The sequence below is a fragment of the Pyrus communis genome, chromosome 15 (assembly GCF_963583255.1).
Source record: "Pyrus communis chromosome 15, drPyrComm1.1, whole genome shotgun sequence".
Taxonomy (NCBI): Eukaryota; Viridiplantae; Streptophyta; class Magnoliopsida; order Rosales; family Rosaceae; genus Pyrus; species Pyrus communis.
Window position 1 is genome coordinate 9470658 of NC_084817.1, and position 24584 is coordinate 9495241.

The 24584-nt window shown below is 38.9% G+C and overlaps 3 protein-coding genes across 4 annotated transcripts; 1 reads left to right on the forward strand and 2 right to left on the reverse strand.

Moving 5' to 3' along the window:
• Window positions 1-1819: 1819 nt before the first annotated feature.
• LOC137717442 (DDB1- and CUL4-associated factor homolog 1-like) lies at window positions 1820-10711 on the reverse strand. Of its 2 annotated transcripts, XM_068456817.1 has the most exons (15): window positions 10619-10711; window positions 10113-10422; window positions 9023-9101; window positions 8765-8881; window positions 8476-8654; window positions 7568-8381; window positions 7383-7480; window positions 6817-7240; window positions 6104-6706; window positions 5771-5953; window positions 5203-5676; window positions 4805-4915; window positions 4483-4601; window positions 2756-4370; window positions 1820-2610 (listed from the first exon to the last, which is right to left on the reverse strand). In XM_068456817.1, exons 2-15 carry the CDS (start codon window positions 10403-10405, stop codon window positions 1915-1917), a joined length of 5805 nt encoding a protein of 1934 aa, XP_068312918.1. In that variant the 5' UTR covers window positions 10406-10422; window positions 10619-10711; the 3' UTR covers window positions 1820-1914. The 2 variants fall into 2 exon arrangements, with proteins under 2 accessions (XP_068312918.1, XP_068312919.1); XM_068456818.1 differs by lacking the exons at window positions 9023-9101; window positions 10113-10422; window positions 10619-10711 and having other exon boundaries at window positions 8476-8635; window positions 8765-8877.
• Window positions 10712-15511: 4800 nt separating this feature from the next.
• Window positions 15512-18870, forward strand: LOC137718521 (uncharacterized). The gene is made up of 8 exons (XM_068458077.1): window positions 15512-15759; window positions 15856-16147; window positions 16309-16371; window positions 16588-16627; window positions 16964-17028; window positions 17161-17277; window positions 17585-17713; window positions 18395-18870. Exons 1-8 carry the CDS (start codon window positions 15707-15709, stop codon window positions 18452-18454), a joined length of 819 nt encoding a protein of 272 aa, XP_068314178.1. The 5' UTR covers window positions 15512-15706; the 3' UTR covers window positions 18455-18870.
• Window positions 18871-20814: 1944 nt separating this feature from the next.
• Window positions 20815-24368, reverse strand: LOC137718257 (glucan endo-1,3-beta-glucosidase 5). Its single transcript, XM_068457775.1, has 2 exons — window positions 23379-24368; window positions 20815-22034 (listed from the first exon to the last, which is right to left on the reverse strand). The coding sequence occupies exons 1-2, from the start codon at window positions 23723-23725 to the stop codon at window positions 20906-20908; spliced, it is 1476 nt and encodes a 491-aa protein (XP_068313876.1). The 5' UTR covers window positions 23726-24368; the 3' UTR covers window positions 20815-20905.
• Between the last annotated feature and the right edge of the window lie 216 nt (window positions 24369-24584).

Consider the following 24584-nt stretch of genomic DNA (forward strand, 5'->3'; position numbering starts at 1 on the left):
GTAACACCTCACTTTGCCGAGATGACTAATGAGATGACCTCTGCCAATAAGGATTCGAGCATCCTTCTCAATCGAGACTTGGATAGATAACCAGTCGGCCTCGACGCAGTGCTATTTATCCAAACTGAAAGTGCTCCGGGAACGGCTGATTCTACAGCAACAGTGATGTTTGTCCAAACTAAAGATGTCACCGGTTGCCTTCATAGTAATGTTTATCCAAACTGAAGGTGTGTTGGCAGAAAAAGAAAATAAAAAAAATCTCAAGATGTTTGAGAGGTTTGCGCAGGGCAATTTGTGTGTTGTATTGGAAAGAGCTTTTGTAGTCGTCTACCGCTTGGTATTTATAGAGACCTGCATGCTCAAGTCGTGGAAACCAATCCCAATTGCATTGTGACTCTAAGTCTTTATATGTTGCTAACCCCATACCTTATCACATCAATCAAAACCTGCTATCATCTTGAGAACCTGACCTTCCATCAAATTCGACTTTCAAAGATTTATCCTGATGCAATCTTGTTTTGACTAGATTATTGGCAACATTCAATGTATATTGTTGTTTTGACCATATAGGAAAACAAAATAATATTCTTTCATTATCCCTTCAAGACCCATCTGATCACGCCATCCCATCATCCAAGACTTATCTGATCACGCCAAGTGCTGATCTTTGCACGTTCTGTCAACAAACCCCAATTAATTCGAACTCTGTTGTTGTTGCTTCCATTAGAGGTAATGAGAATCTCATTTATCCTATTGTATAACTATAAAGATGAATCATATTGAAAGATAATTATTATGATAAAAATCATATTATTATCCTCAACAATAACAAAACTATCTTCACTCTTCGATCGATGGTGTAGAAGGATGCTTACTCAACCGTCTCGATTACTCGGGCCGATGGTGTAAATTTGGGCCCAAACAAGAGGTCACGTGCAAAAAATAAGGGTAGCGGATATGAGAATACTCCATTGGATATTTGGGCAGACGAGAAAGGACAAAATTAAGAATGAGGTTATTTGAAGTAAACTAGGAGTTGCTCAATTGAAGGTAAGATGAGAGAAAACCAGTTAAGGTGATCTGAACATTTGAGCCGAAGACAAACACATACTTTGGTTAGAATTATGAGACAAATGTTGAGTGAAAAATGTAGTGTAAGATCTAGAAAGACTTTAACCAAAAAAAAAAAAAAAAAAAAGCCCTCTTAAGTAAAAACAGAGTACTTGAAACTAACAAAAAACTTAACGCAAAACTGTTCTCACTTTGTAAACTAAGGCTTTGTTGATTTTATTCTTGTTGTAACGTATTCATGTTGGGGAGTTATTGACTTGACGTGCACGCACGTATCCATATTCCGGAGTTATTGACTTGACGTGCACGGGCGTGTGCAATTGATGCAAAGACGATAGCAACATATATTGATGCTTTCAGGTGATCCCTCCGTGTTAAAATGTTGCAGGTTACAAGGTGTTTGACGAAACGCATGACGACATCCGCAAAATTTGTATGCTCCTTCATGGAAAGGAATCCTCTTCACATCTCTTCTTCCTAATTCACCAAATTTGAAAATTCAAACTATTGAAATTTGATCTAACGACTACAAACAGAAATTTCCTTTAAAAGTTATAATAACTTTAGCCGTTTGATCAAATTTCAACGGTCCGAATTCCCGTACTTGGTAGATTAGAAGGAAATGATCCGGAGATGATCCTTTTCCCTCTCTCGTGATCCACTTAGGGTCAACCCTTAGATATACGACGCCATCCATTCTTACAAGTCCTGTCGTTTTACTGGAGGACAGAATAAAACACTGGAAGGAAAAGGAAACCCAAAGATTAATTAATACCACTATGATATCTGGTAAAAAAATACTACTCGTCTTTAACACCAACTTAAACGATAATTATGTTACAGTTAAACACCAAAACCATTGCTCATATAATCTTCATCCCCACTGCTATAGGATTCCATCCCATCACTGTCGTCGTCGTCATCCTCCTCTCCATCCGTCACAATCTCCAGCATTCCACCTCCGGTCTCAAAGTCATCCACGATGAAATCTCCGTCGTCATCGTCATCATCGTCACTCACGCCATCATCGTCATCGCCATTGCTCATATCATCCATATCACTATCATCCCCATCAAGATCCGGGCCCAGTATGGGGTCCACGTCCCCATCATCGTCGTCTTCGGAATCCTCATCTTCTTCACTCTCAGCATCATCGGGATCGGAATCATCGTCAGTCGGCCTTCGTCGGCCAATTTCATAAACTCTAGCAGAGGCTAACATGTCATCTTGGTCGTCCATTGTGATCAACCCAACAAACGAATCAGTAGGTTCTGTTGCAAAGTCGAGGACACAACGATCAACCGGAATAGTGGCAATGTCAGAGTAGTTAACTGCGTCCACTGTGCGGAAAGCAGCAAAGAGTGGATGCTTTACGCGTCGGGTGTGAACTGCTGACATTACATCGTCAAGATTTCTTCTGAGGATTGCATAAATTACATCACCACGAGCATTGAAAGTTATTGTTGTTTGGTCTAACGAAGGTACACTTCTAAGGAGTCTAAATTTCCGGAGATCCCAGACTTCGGAGTTTATAATCACCTGTTGGATAATTACACTAATCAGAACAGAATCGATCAAGAAAGGGGAAGAATACAAGCTTGCGAGAAGAAAAAAAAAGCCAACGATGTTATGTTGGCAATAAAAAGAATATGATAAAGTGAAATGGAAGTGCAGTTATACATACCTCGTTCCCAGCAGGATGGAAGCCACCGCCCCCATGATCCGTAAACTGATCAAAACGATGAATAGGGGTAGAAACCCTCCTGTCCCACAGGACCCCATTCCAAAGCAGCATTGTGTCAGAAGGGTTGAAATGTATTTGTGAGTAAACATGTCCACGACCTGTAGAGCTAGAAGATGTGTCAGACAGTTTCGATTCCAACTGGCTAGTTTGGATGTCATACAGGAGAATCTCTCTCCGAGCAGGCTCTGTTGATAGAGCAGCAAAAATATCCCCAAAATTGCTAAATCTTGCAGCCTTGCACCCTTCAAAGGAATGCATAGGCCCAGCAGAGACTGAAGATGCCTCCCACAACCTCACATCCTGGGCGCTTGACGAAAGCACAAGTTCGGTCTCACCAGAAAGACGTGACTGAACAAGCGTTACAGGAGACTGGTGGCTTGCACAACTCTCCAGTACGTTGCTGCTATTGGAGTCAAAAATTTTGAGCTCTCCACCATGGCTGCCTACTGCAATGTGAGAGGAATCACTAAGAAAGGAAATGCATGTCAAAGGGGTACCAGAATCATCACGACAAGTTCGCCACGGTCGGAATCTACTGTAAACAAACTGACGGTCCTTACGATTACCGTGAACCCCACCATATATGTTTCTGAACTCACGTGTGCCAAGCCGGGCTGTTGCATTCGATGGGGCATCGAGGTTTCGTTTTGGTTCAGGACAAACATGGGGGTGTAAAAGAGAGAGTGGTGGAAGAGTGGTTATAGGTGCAGGACACTGGCGATGCTGGTGCTTCAAATACTGAATAACCACAGAGTCTAGAGTTAATCGCTCTGAGTTGCTTGGTTGAGGGTCACTCTGAAGCCCAAATTGGTAGCCGGGTGTTGCAAGGTTGACACTAGAACTACCATACTGGTTATCATCCTGATAATCTGATGGCAAACAAGCTGGTGTTGATCGACCATACTGATCTCTCAAGTTGGCAGTTGGGGTAGAGAATCCAACAGGATCAGTTAGTAGGGCACTCTTCCGCACCGTGGTAGGTGTAGGACAAACCGGAGACCGAAGTCCATAGTCGCCAGTGTGAAGGCGTTTCCCAGACAATAACAAACACCCAGGATCCTTCAGCTCAGATAATTTTCGTTTCATTGGCAAGCCAATCGGCGTCTTACAATGGGACTCAGTATCGGTGGTAGGTTTTGGCAGGGATACTGAAGGAGTTTCTGATGCATTTGCAGAAGCAGAAAACTGTTTTGCTGCACTAAAAACTTTCCTGGGCGATGTGAGGTGAGAGTCATTAGACTGATTCTTTGACTGTAGACCAAGATTAGGAGAGAAAACTAGAGGTTTTTTCTTCGTATATGAGAAAGTAGGATCAAATTTTAATTCCTCATCCTTTGCTGTAATCTTTGATTTGTTTGTAAGAAACCCACTTGAGGTTCGACCAGAGGGCCACTGAATTTGTCCTGAAGGGGCTTCTTGTGTGGCTTGCTGAACAAGAGATGAGGGGGCAGCCAAAGATGGCAAAGGCATCAACTGAGCCTCTTTCAGCAGAGAGGCAGCTGTTGTGGCCAACCCAGATGCCTGAAGGTGTTCATGTATTAATAGCAGTAGTTCCCTGAATTTTCAAGCATACATGTATGTACAGAGAGGAAAATTAGTAAGCAGAAAAATTCAAAAGCAATGAAGTTCAAATGAAGAATGGAATAACAAAAGAAATCGTTCCATACTTGGAATGGTATGTGATAGGAGTGGCAGCCGCTATAGCTGCCCTTTCTAAGCGCCTCAATGTTGGCATAGCAGCATCAGTGGCAGCCAATGTGCTAGCTCGTCCCGAATTCGTCACAATCTACAAGAAAAAGAAATATGAAATGAGTTTACACTATGAACTAATAAATCAGTGGGACAAAGGGGAGGGGGCAAAAGAATATGGAATCAAATATATTCTTTGGATGTAAATTAAAGCCGTTAAAAAGTAATCCACAACCCCATATCGTTTTTAAAACTAATTTTGATAGATTGGAACACTAGTACAAGAAGAGAAATGCTTACTGCAATGAGCTCAATCGCTGCCTGTGAAAGTTCAGCTTGCCACCTGCCTTGTTCAGTTCCGTTCGTCTGGCTACCTGAATCTCGAATCAGTTCTGATAATTTCTTCCCAACCTAGAACATCAAATTGCACTTAGTAGCAGCTAGCACACAAAAATTGATTTATCACATAAGGTCCTAACTTCAGGCATTGACACAACAAAACCATAATTGAGATTTTGAAGACGATAACTTGATGGATACAGTGAAGAATAACAATAAAAGGCTTCAATATGTTTGGAGTAAACTCTAAAGTTGAAATATCTGAGGTACATGCCCAATCATTGCAAGACTGAGGATATAACTCAAAAAGCCTTCAATTTGAACTAGTGAAGTGACAGAAAAATTGATAAGTCATTTACCTGGAGTTTTGTCAATATATGGGCAATAGTATCATCTCTGGCTAAACCAAGAAGGACTCGGCAAGCAAGTGCACGGAGACAGTCAAGTGCTGCGGGAGGAGAATATATTCGGGGTTGGAGGAGATGCAGAAGAACCTTTATACCATTGTTGGCACGAACAGACTCCCTAGCTTGGCGATAGCCTTGCTCTAATTGTGCAGCCATGCCTGCACAGCCTGCCCCAACTCCTAAAGATATTCGGCGATCCCCCACCAATCCTGAAGTTGGTGTGGCAGCAGGAGCATGTGTGCTGCTACTGTTGAACTGTGTACCAGGAGCTGCCGTGGAGCCTCGATCTGCTACAGCTGATTCCCCAGAAGGACCAGTAGAGGGTTGGGCAGACTGCTGACCTTGTGCAAGTATGGGTGATTTACAACTGATTGATGGTGGAGGACAGACAAGATTGACCAACACATTAAGGGCCGATTGAATGATCTGAGAAGATACAAATAGGTAATCGGATTAAATGCATTGATATAAGAAAAGCAACACATCAAAGTAAGAAATGAAGTCATAAGCACGTCTTTACCTCGGCGTCCACGTAGCTACCACCAACACTTGCTGCATCTAAAATGACAGCTATAGCAACACGATTATTGCTTACTGTTGAATTCATGATCATCTTGCGGCTGCTAGGGACCAATGTCACAATATGCAAAACACCTAATGCATATTGAAGTAAATCATGTAAATAACGCTCAACAGGTGGAGCCTGCAGAAAGAAAAATCAGGTATAATAAGATACGGAATATAAAGTGAAAAGGCAATAGGGCACACTGGAAGTTCATGTTGCAAGAGCGGGGAATTCAATAAAACCTGGGCACAAATCTTGTGAGAGAGACTTAAATGTAATATATTATACCTGGCATAACTCCAACATAGTAATATGTCCATTAGAACCCAAAAACTTATCGACTGCAGGCCAAGGAGTTCTCACAAATGCAGGACCCAGCTTTCGGTCCTTCTGTAGCTGCAGAAATACTGCATCCATAGCTTCATTACTGATGTCAAGTGGCTTGTAACCTGCCCTTACACTTGGAAGATTCCGAGCTGCACTTCGAGTGTTCTTATTTGGACGAATAGAATCCACAAGCATAATAAGATGTGCTCTGAAGTACTGCCGCAAAGCAACACAAGTGTGGTAAGCTATCTGTTTCTCTGATGAAGTCAGTACTTCTGCAGGTGACCTGTCATTCCGAAGTGATCCTGAACTTGGGAGTCCTAGTGCCCCAGAATTTACTCCTGATCTTACGGATGCAGCATCATTTAAAAGACCCAGTAATTTCTGTAAGCCATCATGAGCATCAAAAGCATCAAGAACTGCCCTGAAAACAAATGCAGCAGCAAAGAATAAGGCTGCATTTTTCCTGGCTTGATCCTGTGAGCACTCAAGAAGTTGAAGAGCTAATTCAACCACCTGGTAGACCACATCTGAAGGAAGAGCACAAACACGCTCCATTATTCCCTAAAAACATAAATAAGTCATCAGTCAAGATCAACAGAGCAGATGGATATCATCACCCTAATCTGAAATCAGAACTCTTAACAGCTAAACTTCACCCGACATGTCATTACCTGGAGAGAGCCGATAGTAAATAAGCAAGAAGAAAGACCAAAGAAGGTTTGAGCAACCCTAGGGACAGCAAGAAGTTTCTGTATGCCACCCCTATCCACAAACAGGGTAGCAAACTTCCGGTGAGCAGCCAAAGCACAGATGAGCTTCATTACATCAGGCAAAAGCATAGCAACCTTTGAAGCCTCTCTATGTCTGGAATTTCGTTGCAATAATGCAAGACATACATCTACCCCCTTCTCATGCAGTACAGGTCCAAGAACTTCGACATATTCTCCTAAAGTCTCAAGACATTGAATACAGTATTTTTCTCTCAACTGTGCAAGGGACTCAGCATCCAGGATGAAGTATTCTTCAGCATCTACATGGTTTTCCGGTTCTATGCTGCTTGAAGTCATTGATTCGGCATTAATGCCACTAGAGCTCCTGCCAATCCATAGAAAATATTATTGCCCACTAAAAGAAGGATATTCTAGCACCTACAAGTCATATTTTTTTTTTTTTTTTTTGAATCATTAAAATTTAAAAAGTTGATACAAGTCTTCTTTATCACCCAGAGGTACCTTACCTTGAAACTTCAACCGAATTGGCAGCATCAATGACAGTAGACGCTGCTCTTGAAGCGGCCAAAACTGCAGCTTCTTCATTATTTGTAGTTCCGAATTCCTGCGTAATTAAGTGGCAAACAACTGAGAAGTGTAAGAAAAAAAGAGACAAAATGGCTACAGAAAGTGACAGTAACATCTTTTGTACCTCTAAAGCTGCACTTTTGACCACTTCAGCAGCAGCATCACCAGCAGCTTTGATTGCTTCTGCAGGTGCATTGGCTGCTCTAGCTTCAGCTTCTGCAGCTCTAACTGCTTTCTTTACTAGCTCAGAAATATCTTTACATCCAACTCTGCAGTCCTGGAAGCAGTCATCGTTATCTGCCCTTTCCAAAAAGAAAACATCTGCACTCTTCCTAGAATCCGGTATTTTTTTCACATCTGAATTTTTTAGCGAACTCCTATCTTTAACGCTCCGTCCATGTCCCAACTGACTACCAGATCCTGGAGAGGTCAAGAGCTGTTCATTCTCTACAACTCCTTCATTGGTCCTTCCCTTCCCTCTAGATCTTGCCCATCCACGGTTGGGTCTGCGCCTTGAGGAGTCATCTCTCCCGATTTCATCAAAATCTCCAGATTTCATCTTTCCATCAGCATCATTGATCTCAACCTCTTCAGCCAATCCATCAGGTGGTTTTGCTCCATCAACACATTGTTCTTCACCAAACGTTTGCCTACTGATACTTCTGACATGATCCCCTTCAACAATCCGATCATCTAAACATCTCTCATCTGTTATCTTTGGATCATCAAAATGATTTGTTTCCAAAATCTGCCGAACCCTAGCACGACCTTCATCTCTACCTCTTATGCAAATAGCACCCAAAGTATTTTTGCTCTCCGCTAAATGAGTAACATCCTTCTGAGTAATACTTGTCTCCCCCAAAACACGCACACGAAGATAACGCATAAGTTTGGCTGACAGCCCAGATGTCAACACATCTTCTACTACTGAACTGCCACTGGTTTCAATAACGATTAAGATATGTCAGCCAAACTAGTAAATAAGAATAAAATGAGGATGCAAAAAAATAAAGATATACTGCAAAAGCATACCCAGCCAAACATACAGCAAGAAGTCCTGTAGAATAGGTCTTCAGCATTTCAAAATCTGAGACCTCCTTCCCCCCCAAATCATGCTTCCATTTCTGATATTCGACCGATGAGATTGAAGTCTCATCCATCACCCAATCTTTTATTCTCTCCAAAACAGCATCTTCAAAAACATGAGGATGCTGTATCACATTTAGGCTTGTCAGATTGATAATAACCCATATTATTCATTTTTTAAGAAAAAACTATGATTAAATGAAAATCAATCATTACAAAGAAAAAAGGGTCTTACAATCCAGGTTAGTGAACAGGTTAAAAGCAGCCTTGCAGCAGCTGCTTGCACAGCAACAGAGTATCTTGTATCTGACAGGTATTTTGAAGATATTAATTCAAAGAAATCTTCATGTTCCTGTAAAAGAGAAAAAAAATTAGGACAGAAAGCTTTTTTTTTCTTTTTGAAACAAGTTACATTCCACTCATATGAATATATAATACCAACCATCCTGAAGATATAAAATGTAAAAGGTAATCACATGCCGAAACCAGTTACCCGGACTGAGGTCCCAAGCCGTCCAATGTAATGTGAAGCCCGACCATTGCCAGATGAATGACCATTCTCTTCCATGTATCTGCATTAAATGAATTTTTTTAATCAATAATTATGGTTCAAAGAGAAATAAAAAAATTACGCCAAGCATACATATAAGATATACAGAGTTATGCAATGACCAAAACAGTGAAAAGTCACCAAATGGTAAATATACATCCATCCAAAGCATTCTGAGCAACGAAAATAATCATGATTACCACCAACATAATAGAATAACCATTTCCTTTAATTAAAAATCAATATTCTTTTCAGATCTCAAACTCTCCTTTCTGCATATGTACATATGCATAACCTATTAACATCAAATCAACCCAAAAGCATATCATGTAACAATTAATAGTTACCACCATTTTTGAAAAAGTCCACGTCTAACCACTCGATCACACCCTAGTGTAACTTCCCAAGTCGAAAGTTCATAATCTAGTGGACTTATTTCCAAATGTCTTTCCTTTGCTGAGATTGAGAGTACAAATTCAAAATCACCAGGAAAAGTTTAACTCATTAACTTCACATCTCAAAGACAGCTTCTTCAACTCACCTATCATTTTGGACTTGAAAAAACCCTAACCTCAAGATACAACTACAATGCTACATCCCATACCGTCCTTAAACCTAACTTCAACCACAGCAAATCATAGACAACCGTCAAGAAAAGTCTTCAAACGACACTTATGTCATACCACCAGCAGGCCATGCATTACCATGTAAAGCCGAGAATGTATTGCTTACTAAGAAATGAAACTCCCACTAAATGACAGTATGAGCTTTCGGAAAATTCACATTACTCACCAATTTCAACAAAACAGCAAGCAAATATATAATCGTACATAGGCCAACAAAAGTCATTAAAATACACACTCAATGCCTTTAAAACCCACAGCCTACAAATTAATCTAAAGCGAAAACCCAATACTTAAAGAAAATAACGAGAACAAGAAGAACAAGAAAATGCAAATTATATCGACAGGCATCAATAAACACAATATAACTACAATATTCGAAAGCTAAAAAGGAAAGAAACTGTTCTAACCGAGACTCTTGAGTTTCAAGGAGCGAGGCAAGGGCGTGAAGAACAGTAGGATTAGGGTTATCAGGCGCGGCAGTGATCTTGTCCATAAGCTTCTGAGCCTTGGCAACCAATTCGTCGCCTTCATTCTTAACCTCCTCCTCCTCTTCCTCATCTTCTTCCTCCTCGCCTCCCTGAGATTGCGATTCTGGCGCCGCCGCCGGCGGAGGCGGTGGAGGCGGAACTGGCGTCCCGGGTTCGCCTTCCTCCCCTTGGCCTTGCCCTAAGTTCTGCTGCTCGTCCATGGCCGCCTCCATATCAAATACAGAGAATCCTAGAGAGAAAAAGTTGTAGAGAGAGAAGGGATTAACAATTGGAAATTGAATTAATATTTTTTTTGTGTGTGAGTTATGTTCGCTATTGTTTTTTTTTTGAAATTGGAATTTCAGGGTTTGTGTTATTTATAATTCTGGAGTTTGCAGAGAGAGAGAAATGAAAGAGGAAGCAACGCAGTGAGCGTTCGTTTTTACAGCGGAGGAGAGAGAGGGACAGTGAGACAGGAAGGTCGAATAGGAAAGTTCCGGAAAGTATCCGACCCGATTAGCTGGAGCCCTACCCTGCCGTTCCCGGCGTTTGTTGGAGGACATTTTACTTTTGGGCTTTTTGTTTGGACTTTTTTTACAGAGGACATTTCCTTCTTTTTTTTTTATTTTTTTTTTTCATGTATAAATTGGATTAACTTTACCACATCACTTATTGCATGTATTTTTTTACTAATCTAAAATTTACCACCACTTACTTACTACTACAGTATAGTGGTACTCATTTTTACTCGTAAGTAAGAAGTATTAAGTTCGATTTTTGCCAAAAACGAATTTGAATCACATTATTGCAAATTCATTGTCAGGCTTATCCACTCCCCCATCTTTTAATGTAGATAATACCATTTGTTAGAAAGAAAAAACATTTACTACGTCGCTTATGGTATTTAACTTGAGGTGACGCCAATGTATTATTTGGAAAATCAGGATAAAACCATGGTTCATACAAAATTATTATATCACTGTGCATAATATATCGTAAGAAAATAACCGAAAGTTATTCAGTGCTTCGAACTTACGTGGAGATAGGTAGAGAAAATAAAATTTGAGAGATGTTAGTAAGACACCAAAAGTTATTCGGTGCTCCGAACATGACAATGTAAGAGAAGAAAAATGCACTCTTGCAGGAGTACCGACAACAACTCCTTAAAATTTTTTATTACAAAAAAAACATATTTTTTTTTTGTGATTTATTTATTTTTTTTTTTTTGGTCAATCAAAAAACAAATTAGCTTAAGGAGAAGAGATGAGTAGAATGGTATGGGTCACGACATAAGAAGGTTGATATGTAGGCCCAATGTTTCAGTCAAAAAAGGCCCAATATCTAAAGTGGCATGGGGCGGGAACAACTTAAAACGCACCGTTTAGTGAGAACAAACAAACCTCACATCCACCAGAAGACATCAGTCACATTCTTCTTCAGAAAATCCACAAACCAGCAGAAAAGCATTCAAATATGAATTTCAAAACTTTAGAAATTTGGAACTGGATTAAAGAAAAATGTCTAAAACTTCTGAAAACCACGACATTCCAATGCTGCAATGCAAACATAAACGTCAGGGTAAGACGTAAATCAGCACAAATTCTTAAGGTTTTACATTCATCCAGTGACTTGATAACTAAAACTGAAATCTAGAACAACAGCCTCATAGCGCCCTCTGGATTGCGAACACGCAGGCCGGAGAAGCAACGTGCAAACACGAACAAGGCCAAGCCGTGAAACATAACCAATCAAATCATCATCATTTTCTTGCGCTTTCGGTGACGCTTTTTAAGAGCATCAAGCTGCATCATTGCCCAATTATCATCAACAATGTCATCATCATCATTCATCAGAACATCCCTCTCTCTATCTCGAATGGTTCTAGTAACGTCACATTCTGCCTCATACATCCCAAGCCAAGTGGCTAACTACACAAGCACGGAATGGCCGAGGATGTGCCAAAAACATTCTTGGAAAAAAATGAAGAACAATGTAGCCGGCACCAAGTTTTCAGTTTCTGTGCAATCGCGTGGTTTCTGCCCGCCATGACTTCAAATGCTTCTGTATTCCTAAAATACAACAGAAATTTCAAATATCGAATCGGGTCAGTTTAGATACACCCGTTGAATCACTATGCACATTTCACACCCAACATTAGACACAAGTTAAGAGATTCAACACTTTTTCAATACAAACGCTTCACAAACATTATATGAGCAGCAAAAAAATTTCTCAACATGATCGATGGATCTGTCGGAACAAAATTAAAATGTAGAGACTCTCAATACTTTCTAACACAAAGCTTTCAAATATCGAATTGGGTGATTTTAGATACACCCTTTGAATCATTCTGCACACCCATTCTCCCAACAAGTGTGATACATTATTTTTTTGCATAAACCCTACAAAAAAAAAGGAAGAAGATGATGAAACTGAATAAATCTGTTTTCTTTCCTTTCTTTTTCTCACAAACCAAACAGAGGAAAAGCAGCAAATAACCACATCTGACAAATAGAAAATAAATAAACGACTTTGCAAGTGATTAAACCCTACACATTCACAAACTTTCAACTAAAAACGAAATTTTCACAAAAAAATTGCCTGTTGGAAAAGATGGTAGCTTTAGCTTTGTGAACGCCAGAAAGAGAGATGGAGCTGCCATGGAAAAAGAACACACTTAAATCAGTAAAATTAAAACCGCCAAATTTCCAAAACCCAGAGCTAAAAACAAATACCTTGACGGGAGTTAATTGGAGGAGATAACGCAGAGAAGTGGGTTTCTGTTCTTCCCTTCTTCCCTCATGAATATTGCCCAGTGCTCTCTCTGCAAGTAACCCACTCCGGCCTACTTGTGGTAAATAAACAAAGAGAACGTTCATAATATATTCCACTGGTCTCTTTTCTTCACTTATGATCAACGGCTTTGGACCGACAAAGTACAAGGTCAACGGCTCTGATTAATGAGCACACTCTTTCTTGCATTCCAATAAACTCCCAATTTTTCTTAATACGACATGTTTACATTAAAACAGGTAGAGAAATAAATTGGAATTGAATCTGTTATACTTGATAATCGAATTTAAAACTTTTATTATATGCCAGTGAAGAAAAATATCATTATATTATAATATTAATTAGCTACACCAATTCTTCCCGTTTGTTAGCCCATTTTTCTTTCAAAATTTGGCTTGATTTTGAAAAAAATTGAAATTAGTTACCAAATGGTCATTGAGTGGTCATTTCAAATCGAAATTAAGTAGTGACGTTGGGTGCATGTTTTACTAATAAAATGACATATTTACAGTAATTAATATGAGAATTGGTATCAACCTCCACATAAACTAACAATAATAATTGGTATCGACCTCCATATTTATGAGAATTGAATATAAGACATTTTCCATTCAAATGAAAATGAATAGTACTGAGTCGATGTACTAAATGACGGTTGATAGTTGAACTAAAGCACTAACTTTGATCATGGGGTCAAAATCTCTTTTCTCCTCTTAGTATAGTTTAGGACAATAATATCGCTTGTAATAAAAAAACATTATATGATTTTATTATTTTCGATTGGTTTTTGTCTCGAACCTCTAACTAACATTTGAAATTTCTTACACATCAAAATAGACTCGTCAATAGTCATTAAGATGAGATTTTGATACAATTTCAAAGACGAGACTATACCACTGGAATTCTGCACATTTCAACACCATAGTTTGATTTGCACATGATTTTGATAAGTAACATGGTTTTCACAAACTATTTTTAGTATCTTACCCACCATTTCTTATTTTTAGTCATCGGATTGAATAAGTCTAACAGAATCAACAACCAAAATTATGCAAAAATGTGTAAAAAGTTAAAAAGAATGTGTTTTATCATTTCTCTTTTGACAATCATTTAAAACTCCAACCTCCATGCAAGGCCGGCCCCTGGCCTAGTTCGGGTTGGGCAACCGTCTGAAGCCCAACAAAATTGGAGCACCAAAATTATTAGGATGATATATTCACATATGTTTTCATAAAAGTATAAATTTATAAAATTTGGTTAAATGATCAAGAATTTTAATTAGAATTAATAGTTTGTTGCTTAAAATTAATGAGGAGGTCATGGGTTTAAAGTACTATATTTTTATTTACATTCTAATTTTTACAAATTATAAAAAAAAATTATCAGAAGCGGTGGTTTCTGTTGCTTAAAATTAACGAGAGGTCCGGAGTTCAAAATGTAATGTGCATGTTTATTTTTTCCAATTTTTATGAATTTTTAAATGGAAAATAAATTACTTTTTTTTATGTTAATAAATTATTGAATTTGAAGTGCTTTTTTAAGTATAATTTATCGAAATCTTACGTGTAAAAACAAATAATTTTTCTTATATGAACTAGACCTTGCTTCCATGCATTCATCGTAAGCAAAATTTGAGATTTGTTCATCAGGTTTCGACAAATCTCTATGACTATTATATAGATAAAAAGGTGACAAAAATTTGAATCCATGCGTAGGAAAGTTGCACAATCTTTCCTACACGACAAAAATATATGTATCGTGTGGTGGGGGGAGAGAGAGACGTGGTAGCCTACTAGGTTCTCGTGTGGGTTTGGTCGGTAGACAATACTTGGGTCCTCACTAGGAGGACCCAATTTACTTACCAAACTACGCGGACCAATCATTTTAAAATACCTGTAAACTTCCAATACTTGCAATATTTGTAACCAAACAGAAACTCTCACTTAAAGCATGTTACCAAACAAGGATCTTCTTCGTCCACTTCATCTTTTGTCGATCATTCATCGTGTATTGTACGGTCAGAAATTATTTGATTTTTTTTATTTAAAATTAAACACAAATAGTATCTGAGGAAAATTAAGCGCACGATATACGATGAACGGGTAAAATATGAGAATACTGTGATGTGACAGTGATATCCGTAGTTAGGCATGCTACGTCAGAATATTATCACTTTTAGTCTTTTATTGATGAATTTGACGGAAAATGGCATAGTTAATCGAAATTGGAGTTTAGGGTGTAAAATAGAGAAATTTGAATTTTAAAGGACAAAGTAGAGTTTCGGGCGTAACAAAAACTTGGCTGTGAAGAAATGATTTGTTCGAAGCAAGCAAACGGTAATAAAAGACCTGGATTTAGTTAAGGCGATCTAAACTTAGTTAAGTTTGATAGACAGATAATGTGTATATCCCTCCTGCACTCAAATTTTCATCTCTGTAATTTAGATACAATATATTATATAGCTTGGATAAAAAAAAATATTGCCTTGTGAAAAACAAAATTTTATAAGCTTTGCTGCACGACCTTTTCAAAATCGAATGGAAAAAATTAGGGTTTTGGTTTTGGGTGTGATAAGAGCCAGCCCAATTTTCAAAGTAGTTCAAATACAAACGGGCCACAAAAGGATCCGTCGGGTGTTAGCGCCACCCCGCCCTCTTCCCGCGCCGTCGTCAAGATTCAATCATCCATCCATGCTCCGATTTCCACCCATAAACCAATAACCGGAGTGTTTCAGAATCCAAATGGAAAAGCTGTCACCTTCTTCTTCGTCGGTCGACCACAAAGCTTGGACAGAGTAGGCTGAAGAACAGCAAAACACATTAGTCATCACAAATTCTCCACATTTCTCAATTTTTGCATGCCAATTTTCTAACACAATTGAAAATTTCAGGGCCCAAGATTTGCTGAAGCAAAAATTGATTGCGGAAGATGATTTCTCATGGAGATTAGGTTCAAAGTCAAACTCAAAGTCAATGGAGAGAGAGGAGGAGAAAGAGGAGGAGAGAGAGGAGGTGTTGAAGTATGTGGGAGGGGTTGATATAAGCTATTCAAAAGAAAACCCATCACTGGCGTGTGGAATTCTTGTGGTTTTGGAGCTCAAAACTCTCCAAGTTGTGTATCAAAACTTCTGTGTTGTCACTCCCAATGTGCCTTATGTTCCTGGCTTCCTTGCCTTCAGAGAGGTCCAATTTTCATTTCATAGGTTTTCTGTATTGTCACTCCCAATATAAGCTAGTTTAGAATATCGTCTTGTCAAAAAAGAAAAATGCATTACATTTTTTTTCCATGTCATGAATTTTGCATCCCTATGGATGTAAGCGATTTGGTTGTTTGTATTGATTAGGCCCCAGTGTTGCTTGAGCTTTTGGAGAAAATGAAAAACAACAATAGTCCTTTCTACCCACAGGTGACCGTTGCCCTTGCATTCTCTGGCTACACGAATTCGTTATAATGTTAGATATTTGAACTTGTTTAGAATTGCTTAGAGTTTATCAGTAAAGTTTAATATTTGATTCTGGTTTTTCATTTTTACATATCAATGTCTTTTAACTTTATGCCAAATCCGGCAAGTTGGTACCTTACAATTTGGGTAAATAACAATGTTTATCCTTAATGTTAACAGCTTCTAATGGTCGATGGAAACGGAATACTTCATCCTCGAGGCAAGTCCTTTGGCAAAAATACCCGTGGACTACATGCTTACCCTTTGCAAATGAAGCTAAATCACCGCTTTTTCTTATTTATATACTTCTGCTTTCAAATGTGATTTGAGACCTATGGGGGGGGAATGATGGTCTGAAATTGCTGAAAATATGGTTTGGGAACACTTTTAGGCCTAGTGAATCTTTTGCTCACTTCATTTAGAACCTGTTAGTTCAATTTTTCGTAACTTAGACGAAACAGTCTGTTAAAATTCTGTCTTTACCTTAGTTGATTGAGAACGGTTGGCCCCTCACTCAACTCGAGATTTTTTAAAAAGGGTAGAGTTTGTTTTGTAGGTTTTGGCTTGGCTTGTCATCTTGGCATTCTGGCAAATCTACCTACTATTGGGATCGGAAAAAATGTAATACTGATAGTAAAAATTATATTACATCCATACCTTTCATAATCTGGGATTTCTCTGCATGTCTAACTTTGAGAAATTTCTCTTGATATAAATTGAATGCATGAGTTGTGACAAAGTACCGTATTTCAGCTTCATCATGTGGATGGTCTAACACTATCCGGAGTGAAGCAGCTTCTTGAAGCCCAAGAAGACAGTGCTGAAGGTTTTATTACTTTGAAAGGATTTTCAGGCCGTATATGGGGAGCGGTAAGCATTATATAAGCTCTATTTCTCCTCTCATAACTGTTAATTTTTTTATTAAACTTTGATCTGCTATGGTTTTTAAACTGTGATGGGAATCTTTAGCGGTTGGAGTGCAGTAAAAGGAACTTGAAGATCCTTATCATTTTGGTTTTTTGTTTGTAATATATTTTGTTTATCTGAACAATCACGGACATATACTTTGATTAAAAAGTAGAGTGCCTTTGCTGGAACTATTTTCGCACTTTGCCTTGTGTTCTCAGTTTCAATTGATTCAATAAAACTGAAACGGCATTCTCTTTCTGTTCTTCAGGCAGCAAGATCTACAGGTGGCTCATTGAAACCTATATTTATTTCAACTGGTCACCGTATATCACTTGATACTGCCACCAGAATTGTGAAAATGACTTGCAAATTTCGTGTCCCTGAGCCTATCCGGCAGGTGAAAACCGGAACTCTTGGAATGTTTTCAGTGTTTCCATATTCAATACTTCCTGTTTCTTACTAATATGCGGACATAAAAAAGCTGCTTGCAGAGCAGATTCTGTGGTGAGGACAACCTTATGGTTACAACACCTAGAATGAGCTTAATTTTTTAAACAACAATATACATTTGTATGGTGATAATCTCTTCTAATTCCACAATTGGTCCAGAAAATCTCAATGTGACTTTCGTTAAGTTGTGAGGTTGTTCATAACACATAACTTTGGTCCTTGAGATTTTCATAACACATAACTTTGGTCCTTGAGATTTAAAATCAATAGAAGTGGTCCCTGAGATTGTCCACCATCCATTATTTTGGTCATTCCATTAAAAAGCTCATGGACCACTTAACGGAGTTTTTTAATGGAAGGATGAAAATAATGGATGATGGACAATCTCAGGGACCACTTCTATTGATTTTAAATCTCAAGGACCAAAGTTATGTGTTATGAAAATATTAGGGACCACTTAATTTACCACAAACTAAAGACAAAGATGCATTCTAGTTCGCATGTTTGCTAAAAATTTTTTTTCCTCAGTTTTTAGAACCACCGAGTTCCATTGTATTATTTCATTAGTTGATGTTATGTTTGGGAAATTATATTCAAGCTTTAGCTGATCTTTCTGATGTTGATGCAGGCTGATATAAGATCTAGAGACTATCTTCGGAAGCATCAAACGAGAACGTCCAAAGATTGAGCGAAAATATGGTAAGTTCCCTGGTTACAACGCCAGGCTTTCCAGGAGATCCACATCGCCATCTACACTTGAAGAAAACGTTCTGAAGTCCATGATGTGCAATCAAGTATCCGAATTCGACGAAGTCCAATCAACGTTGGGACAAGGAGGGCTGACAGTTGAGAAGTTTTGTAGACAACTTGGACAGTACGGAGGTCCCGGACTGCACTGACGGCTTAACATACTTCAGCACCTCCTCTATCGTCCTTTCTGTGCCTGCGCTTTTGGCTGCAGCTATTCTCCGTACGACATCATCGTCAACATTTTCGTCATCTTGTATAATTAACATCTCTCATCAACTACCTTATTTTTACTTTAATTTAAGTTTACCTTATATCTTCTAGCATGGCTTTAAATAAGAAACTACACTTTGATCATGGATGCGACAACTGCCTAATTAAACTTTGGAATCACAAAATTAGAGGAAATTGAAACTTTTGCGTCCAAATGCTATACAACTACGAATGTCTGAAAGTGAAATCTGACCATGCATCCAAAGCCTAGTTACTGCTCTTCAGTTTCCCCTTCATACTCCAAACGCCTTGAACGAAAATTTGAGCATGCCAACGATGATCGAGGTCTTACAAAGATCCATCGGAACTCTCGAAGCAAGTTGACACAGCTCACCGTTAGGGTTCTGAAGCCCGGATACCTTAACAACCAGCCTTCTCTCTATCTCTCGGAGCTCATTCCAGCTCCGGTCGTGCTCCGTAGTGCTTCGAAAAAGCAGTTGAAACCAACGAACTGTACGTAGGAACAGATAGTGCCTGAGGATGAACCAAGTGGTTGAGCGTCTCAAAGCTTCGCTATAGGTGGCGATGAAAATAAAAATTCCTTGCAAGGCAAGGGAGGGGAAGACAAGGAGCACACCGGTGAACAGTTAAGATTTGATCCACTTGTCGGATTCCAGTTTTTTTTTTCCTTAGCTCTTCCCTAACTCTTCCTTGGTTTGCAGCCATATGGTTTTCATAAAATGCAAGGAATTATTTAATTCCCTTAATTAAAAAACAAATCAAAATTAATAGATTTTTTCATACAAACATATTATATGATGATACGACTAGTACAACGCTAAACTAGCTGTAAAAATTTGATTACTAGAACTGAAATCTCAAGTGATTGAGGAATAAGCTAAGAGCAAAAAAAGGGAATACGCTATTATGATCGATCGATATAAAAACAAACACACGCGCGCATGTGTACACATACGTATACACACAAAAACAGACATGATATGCATGCATTTAAAGTGGTAGAAAATATATAAACCCTAATCACACTTCTAAGAGCTAGCTCTAGTTGCTAAACCAAAAGCAGAAAATATGGAGAGAGAGAGAGAGAGAGAGAGAGAGAGAGAGAGAGAGAGAGAGAGAGAGGGTAACCTTTGGTGAATGAAAGAGGTGGTGGTCAGGGGTTACCTTTGGGTTTGGTTGAATTTATAACAGTAAATTTGAACGAAATGTTTAAAGGAAGTAAACGGTAAAAAAACCAAAAGGGTAGTCTGTTTTTCTTTTTTCTGCTGTAGCTGCATGCCAGTCCATTAACATTAAACGAGTACTCTGATCACTCACAGCACCGAAGGCTACGAGTACTCGTTTAATGTTAATGGACTGGCATGCAACAACAACAAGACATTTTCTCATTAAGTGGAGTCAGTTATATGAATCCTAAAACACCATTGCACTCGGTTCTGTGTCACGTCTTCCATTAGGTTCAAGTACTTTAAATCTTTTCTTAGAGTTTCTTCCAAAGTCTTCCTCTACCCCTTCGGCCCTCAGTCCTGTAATCGCATTTTCTAATACCAGAGTATCAGTAGGCCTTCGTTTCACATGTCCAAACCACCGTAACCAATTTTCTCTCATTTTTCTTTTAATTTCGGCTACTCCTATTTTACCTCAGATATCTTCATTCCTATTCTTATCCTTTCTCGTGTGCCCACACATCTAACGAAGCATTCTCATTTCCGTTACACTCATTTTATGTACATGTTGATGCTTCACCGTTCAACATACCGTGTACCATAAAAAAAAAAAAAATAAAAAAAAAAAAAAGACTTCTCTTTTGGTTTTTTAGCGTTCGCTTCCTTTAAACATTTCATTTGTACAAATTTACTGTGGTTGCATGTCAGGTGGCCATACGGCCCACACAAACAAAAACACCCCTACCGCACCCCCCTGATTTTTCCACTCAAAACCCGACATTCTTTTCCACTCAAAAACACCCCTAAACATTTCATTTGTTCAGGGTTTAGGGTTGATGACAGAAAACAGAGACTTCAATTTGTTGTGTATGTTGACTGATTAATGCTACACAAATATGAGTTCATTCAGCCCCAACTGTGCTTGACAATCCTGACTATTGTATATATTATTTTACACCAATAATATACAAAAATCCCTCCCAAAAAACAAATCACAGAACTGTATACAGGAACATAAACACAAACACCACTAATCCTAAATAATTAGGCTTTTCAAGGGAGCCGGCTCTGCTGTTCGCACTAGACGAATAAGATGATTGGATCATGATCCTAAATTTGCAGTTTCCAGTAGATGGATCACTCGTGGTGGTTGTCGAAAGGTTTGGAAACTTACAGGCAGTACCCAGCTGATCATTTATTTGATAGTAACTGTTAAATGCATATGAAATGTTACCGCGAGCATCCAAATCTCCACATGAAGTTCCATATCCAAGACTGGTGCAATCAGCATTTGAACAAGCGTAGCTCACGCTTAGCGCCACTTCTGGATCATCAAGACTTGCCGAGGGTGACATGACACACCATTTCTTTTCCAGATATTGTACGCCGCTTGCTGCTATTAATCCATTCGAGCTTGTAGTTCCTAGACTGAGCTGATACTTGGGGGTTCCGTCATAGTAAAACAGCCCCCAATGGCGTTCAAAGTTACCTGGCTGAATGCTCTTGGCATCTTCATCGATGAGGCTAAATAAGTAGGCGTCCACAGGGCCGCTTCTCATTGGAGTCCCTGTGTTGTCCTTGATATGGGACATAACCCCTTGGTTGAACCGCTGGGCATACAGTAAATTTGCATTGCGGTCCCCATCTGTAGGCCAACCGATCTCTCCAACAATTATGGACAAGTTTCCAAATCCGTTCTTCTGCAACGCCCATACAAGGGTGTCGTGGTTTGCATCAAATACATTGTTGTAGATTCTTCCATTGTCGTTAATGGGACTTGAGTATCCATTGAAGAAGGCGTAGTCAGCAGGGAAACTGGGATCATTGTAGAGGCTTATGAAGGGATAGATATTGACGGTGAATGCAGCACCGTTGTCGCTCAAGAACTTGACAATTTCCACCACGAGATCCTTGGTGTCTGGTCGGAAGTCTCCATTAGAAGGTAGGTCTGAGCCACTGCTGTCATAGATGTCAGCGTTGAGGGGAATCGTGACCTTAACCTGATTGCTCACACCGGCTTTTATGAGAGCTGACTGAATATTCTGAAGGGCAGGAAATATTGTTGGAATATAGGTTCCATTGTATGTTGACAACAACGGTTCATTCCCCACTGCCGCATACCTTGCAGAGAATGTATGAAACAGGTAAGGTCTCGAGAGATAAACTAGACGTAAATCATTTAGTTATAACTGGAAAGGCTGATATGATAAGAAAAAACAGTAACAACTAAGAATGGAAAGGGTTCGCATCCCCACCTTCCGGAACAGTTTTTCCTGATCATGAAATTTAGAGAATGTCTGCCACTATTATTCTTCAGTTCAATTTCAATATAGCTAATAGATTATGATTAGAATATGCTATAACAGAATCTAAATTAATAGAAAGGGGTTCCTATTTAAATTTGTACGAGACTATAACCGATTGGAAATGTTTCATGCTGTGGGCATTGTTATGCAAATTTCATGAATGGAATTTCCTGCGCTGCAGCATGATTGTACTTTGTTAGATGGATATGGCTTTCTCTTTACTATTTACAGTGAAGACTAATTCAAAACAGCTGAAAAAAGGCTTTATTTACAAAGCCATCTAATGATAAAATCGACTTTCAACTAAAAACCACCACCTGAAATGAACTTAAACAAGGCAGAAGGATGAAGCATCATCACCCGAGTACAGAAACATTCAATTGAAATAACCTTGGAATGACAGGGGTGGTATACTGCAATGTGCAGTTTTGTAGAGAGATGCTCCAACTAGCTACTGCAAGGAGATTCAAACCTTTAAAACTAAGGGGGTTCCCTGTGGAAAGTCAATGAGAAACTCCTATATAGGTGAGTTTAACACTAGCGAGTGGTGGCTCAAGCATTGCAAACCACTCTGCTACTAAACAGAAGTCCTATTTTTCTAATTATTGTTCATTTCACTGAAAAGCATCAGACATGCAACTGAACCGAAACACATTGCCGGAAACGCTAGTCAAAATAAATTCCAACTCTAAAACCAAAGGACAGGTCAGGCAAGGTTCTAGCGGGATGAGATGATGACTGATAGCGTGAAAAAGACTCTAGGCTTCTAGCTTCCCCATATCATCTTTCGATCACGAAGAATGAATTACATAGCAGCTCATCAAGAAGTTGATTTCCTAGAAGCAATAAGATCACACACACACACCTGTCTAATGGATTCATTTGCATAGAGGCAAAAACCAAGGAAACTATCTTATAAGCATTCATAAACTAAGATTTGGGTACCGAAAAAGAATCTACGGGCCTTTTGATAACCACGTACTTTTCCTCTATTTAGCATAAAAAGTGAACTAAAAACGAAATTATTATCAAACGGCCCTGATGTTCAGGCTTCTAACTATTCTATTAGATCAATTATATGCATAGCTGCACATTTCTATGTAACTCCAATTGAAGAAACCCAATTTAAATCACATGTTCTATGAGAGAGAGAATTTACCTAATATCCACACCATTGGAGACATGTAAGGAGACATTCTTGGAAACCCATTTCTCAGCTGCCTGCTTACTGTTAGCCAAAGAATACAGCATCTCATTTGGAATCCCAACCATCACCTGAATCCCAGACTTGCTCAAAGCATTCAGAATATCCGAATCGGCATCGAAAAGCTTGACCTTTTGGATCCCGTTGTCCTTCAACATCTTCACAATTGTTGCTGGTGGGAGAGGGTGTGTTAACTGTGTCCCCCAGTTCACTCCAATCCCAACCACTAATCCCACCCCAAGATTTAAGAACAAGAAGGCAATACTTAGGCCTCTAAAGCCCACACCTTTCAGCAACCCCATCAAAACCCTTCACCCAAAAACTGGGAATTTGAGTTGAAAACTGGTTTTGGAAGTAAAGTGAGTGAATACAAGACAAGGGTTTGAATCTCTAGAGCTAAAGTTTGCAACTTTCAGCTGCTGAAGCTTCAAAATTATGAAAAACCCAGTTCTAAATTTGAAAGCAAATACTGCTCCTACTAGCCCAAGGAAATTTCAAAACATGGAAAATATTAATTGAAGTAAAAAGGCAAACTTTCTAATCGTGAACCAAAATTGAAGTGTGGCAACTACAAGAATACAAGAAGAAGAAAGTAAAGCATAGAGGGTCAGAACCAAAGAGGAAACTAAGGCTAAAAAGTAAAAACTGAAGATTTTTGGGATATATAAATAGTTTTCTTCTCAGAGAAAAGAGTAATGATTGATTGGAAGAGGATGATCAGGTTGGTTTGGCATAAAGTGGCAAAGATTTGGTACTAAATGCTGAAAATTTAGATTACTTCAAGAGGAACAGGACAGGGTTTTTGGGATATTGGAATTCTTACAAATAAAGGAAGAGGAAAAAAGAGAATAATAGAAGAATGTTTTCTGTTTGTTTGGGTGAGAGTTGAACTTGATTGATTGGAGGATTATAAAACTGGGTTCTGAATTATCTAATGGTAAATGATATGAGAATAATTAAAGAAGAGTGTCGATACTGTGTACTTTAAAAAGGAAGAGTCTTGAACCATGGGGAATGGGGATAGTTTAGACTTTCTCACCTCCATAATTTCATTGCTGATTATGCAAAGCAAATATTTAGTTATTGTGCTTACCTTCTGTGTCTATCTACTACCAGAGTGTTCAAGTGCAGCCAGAGTGTCCAGGTGCTGCCAGAGTGTCC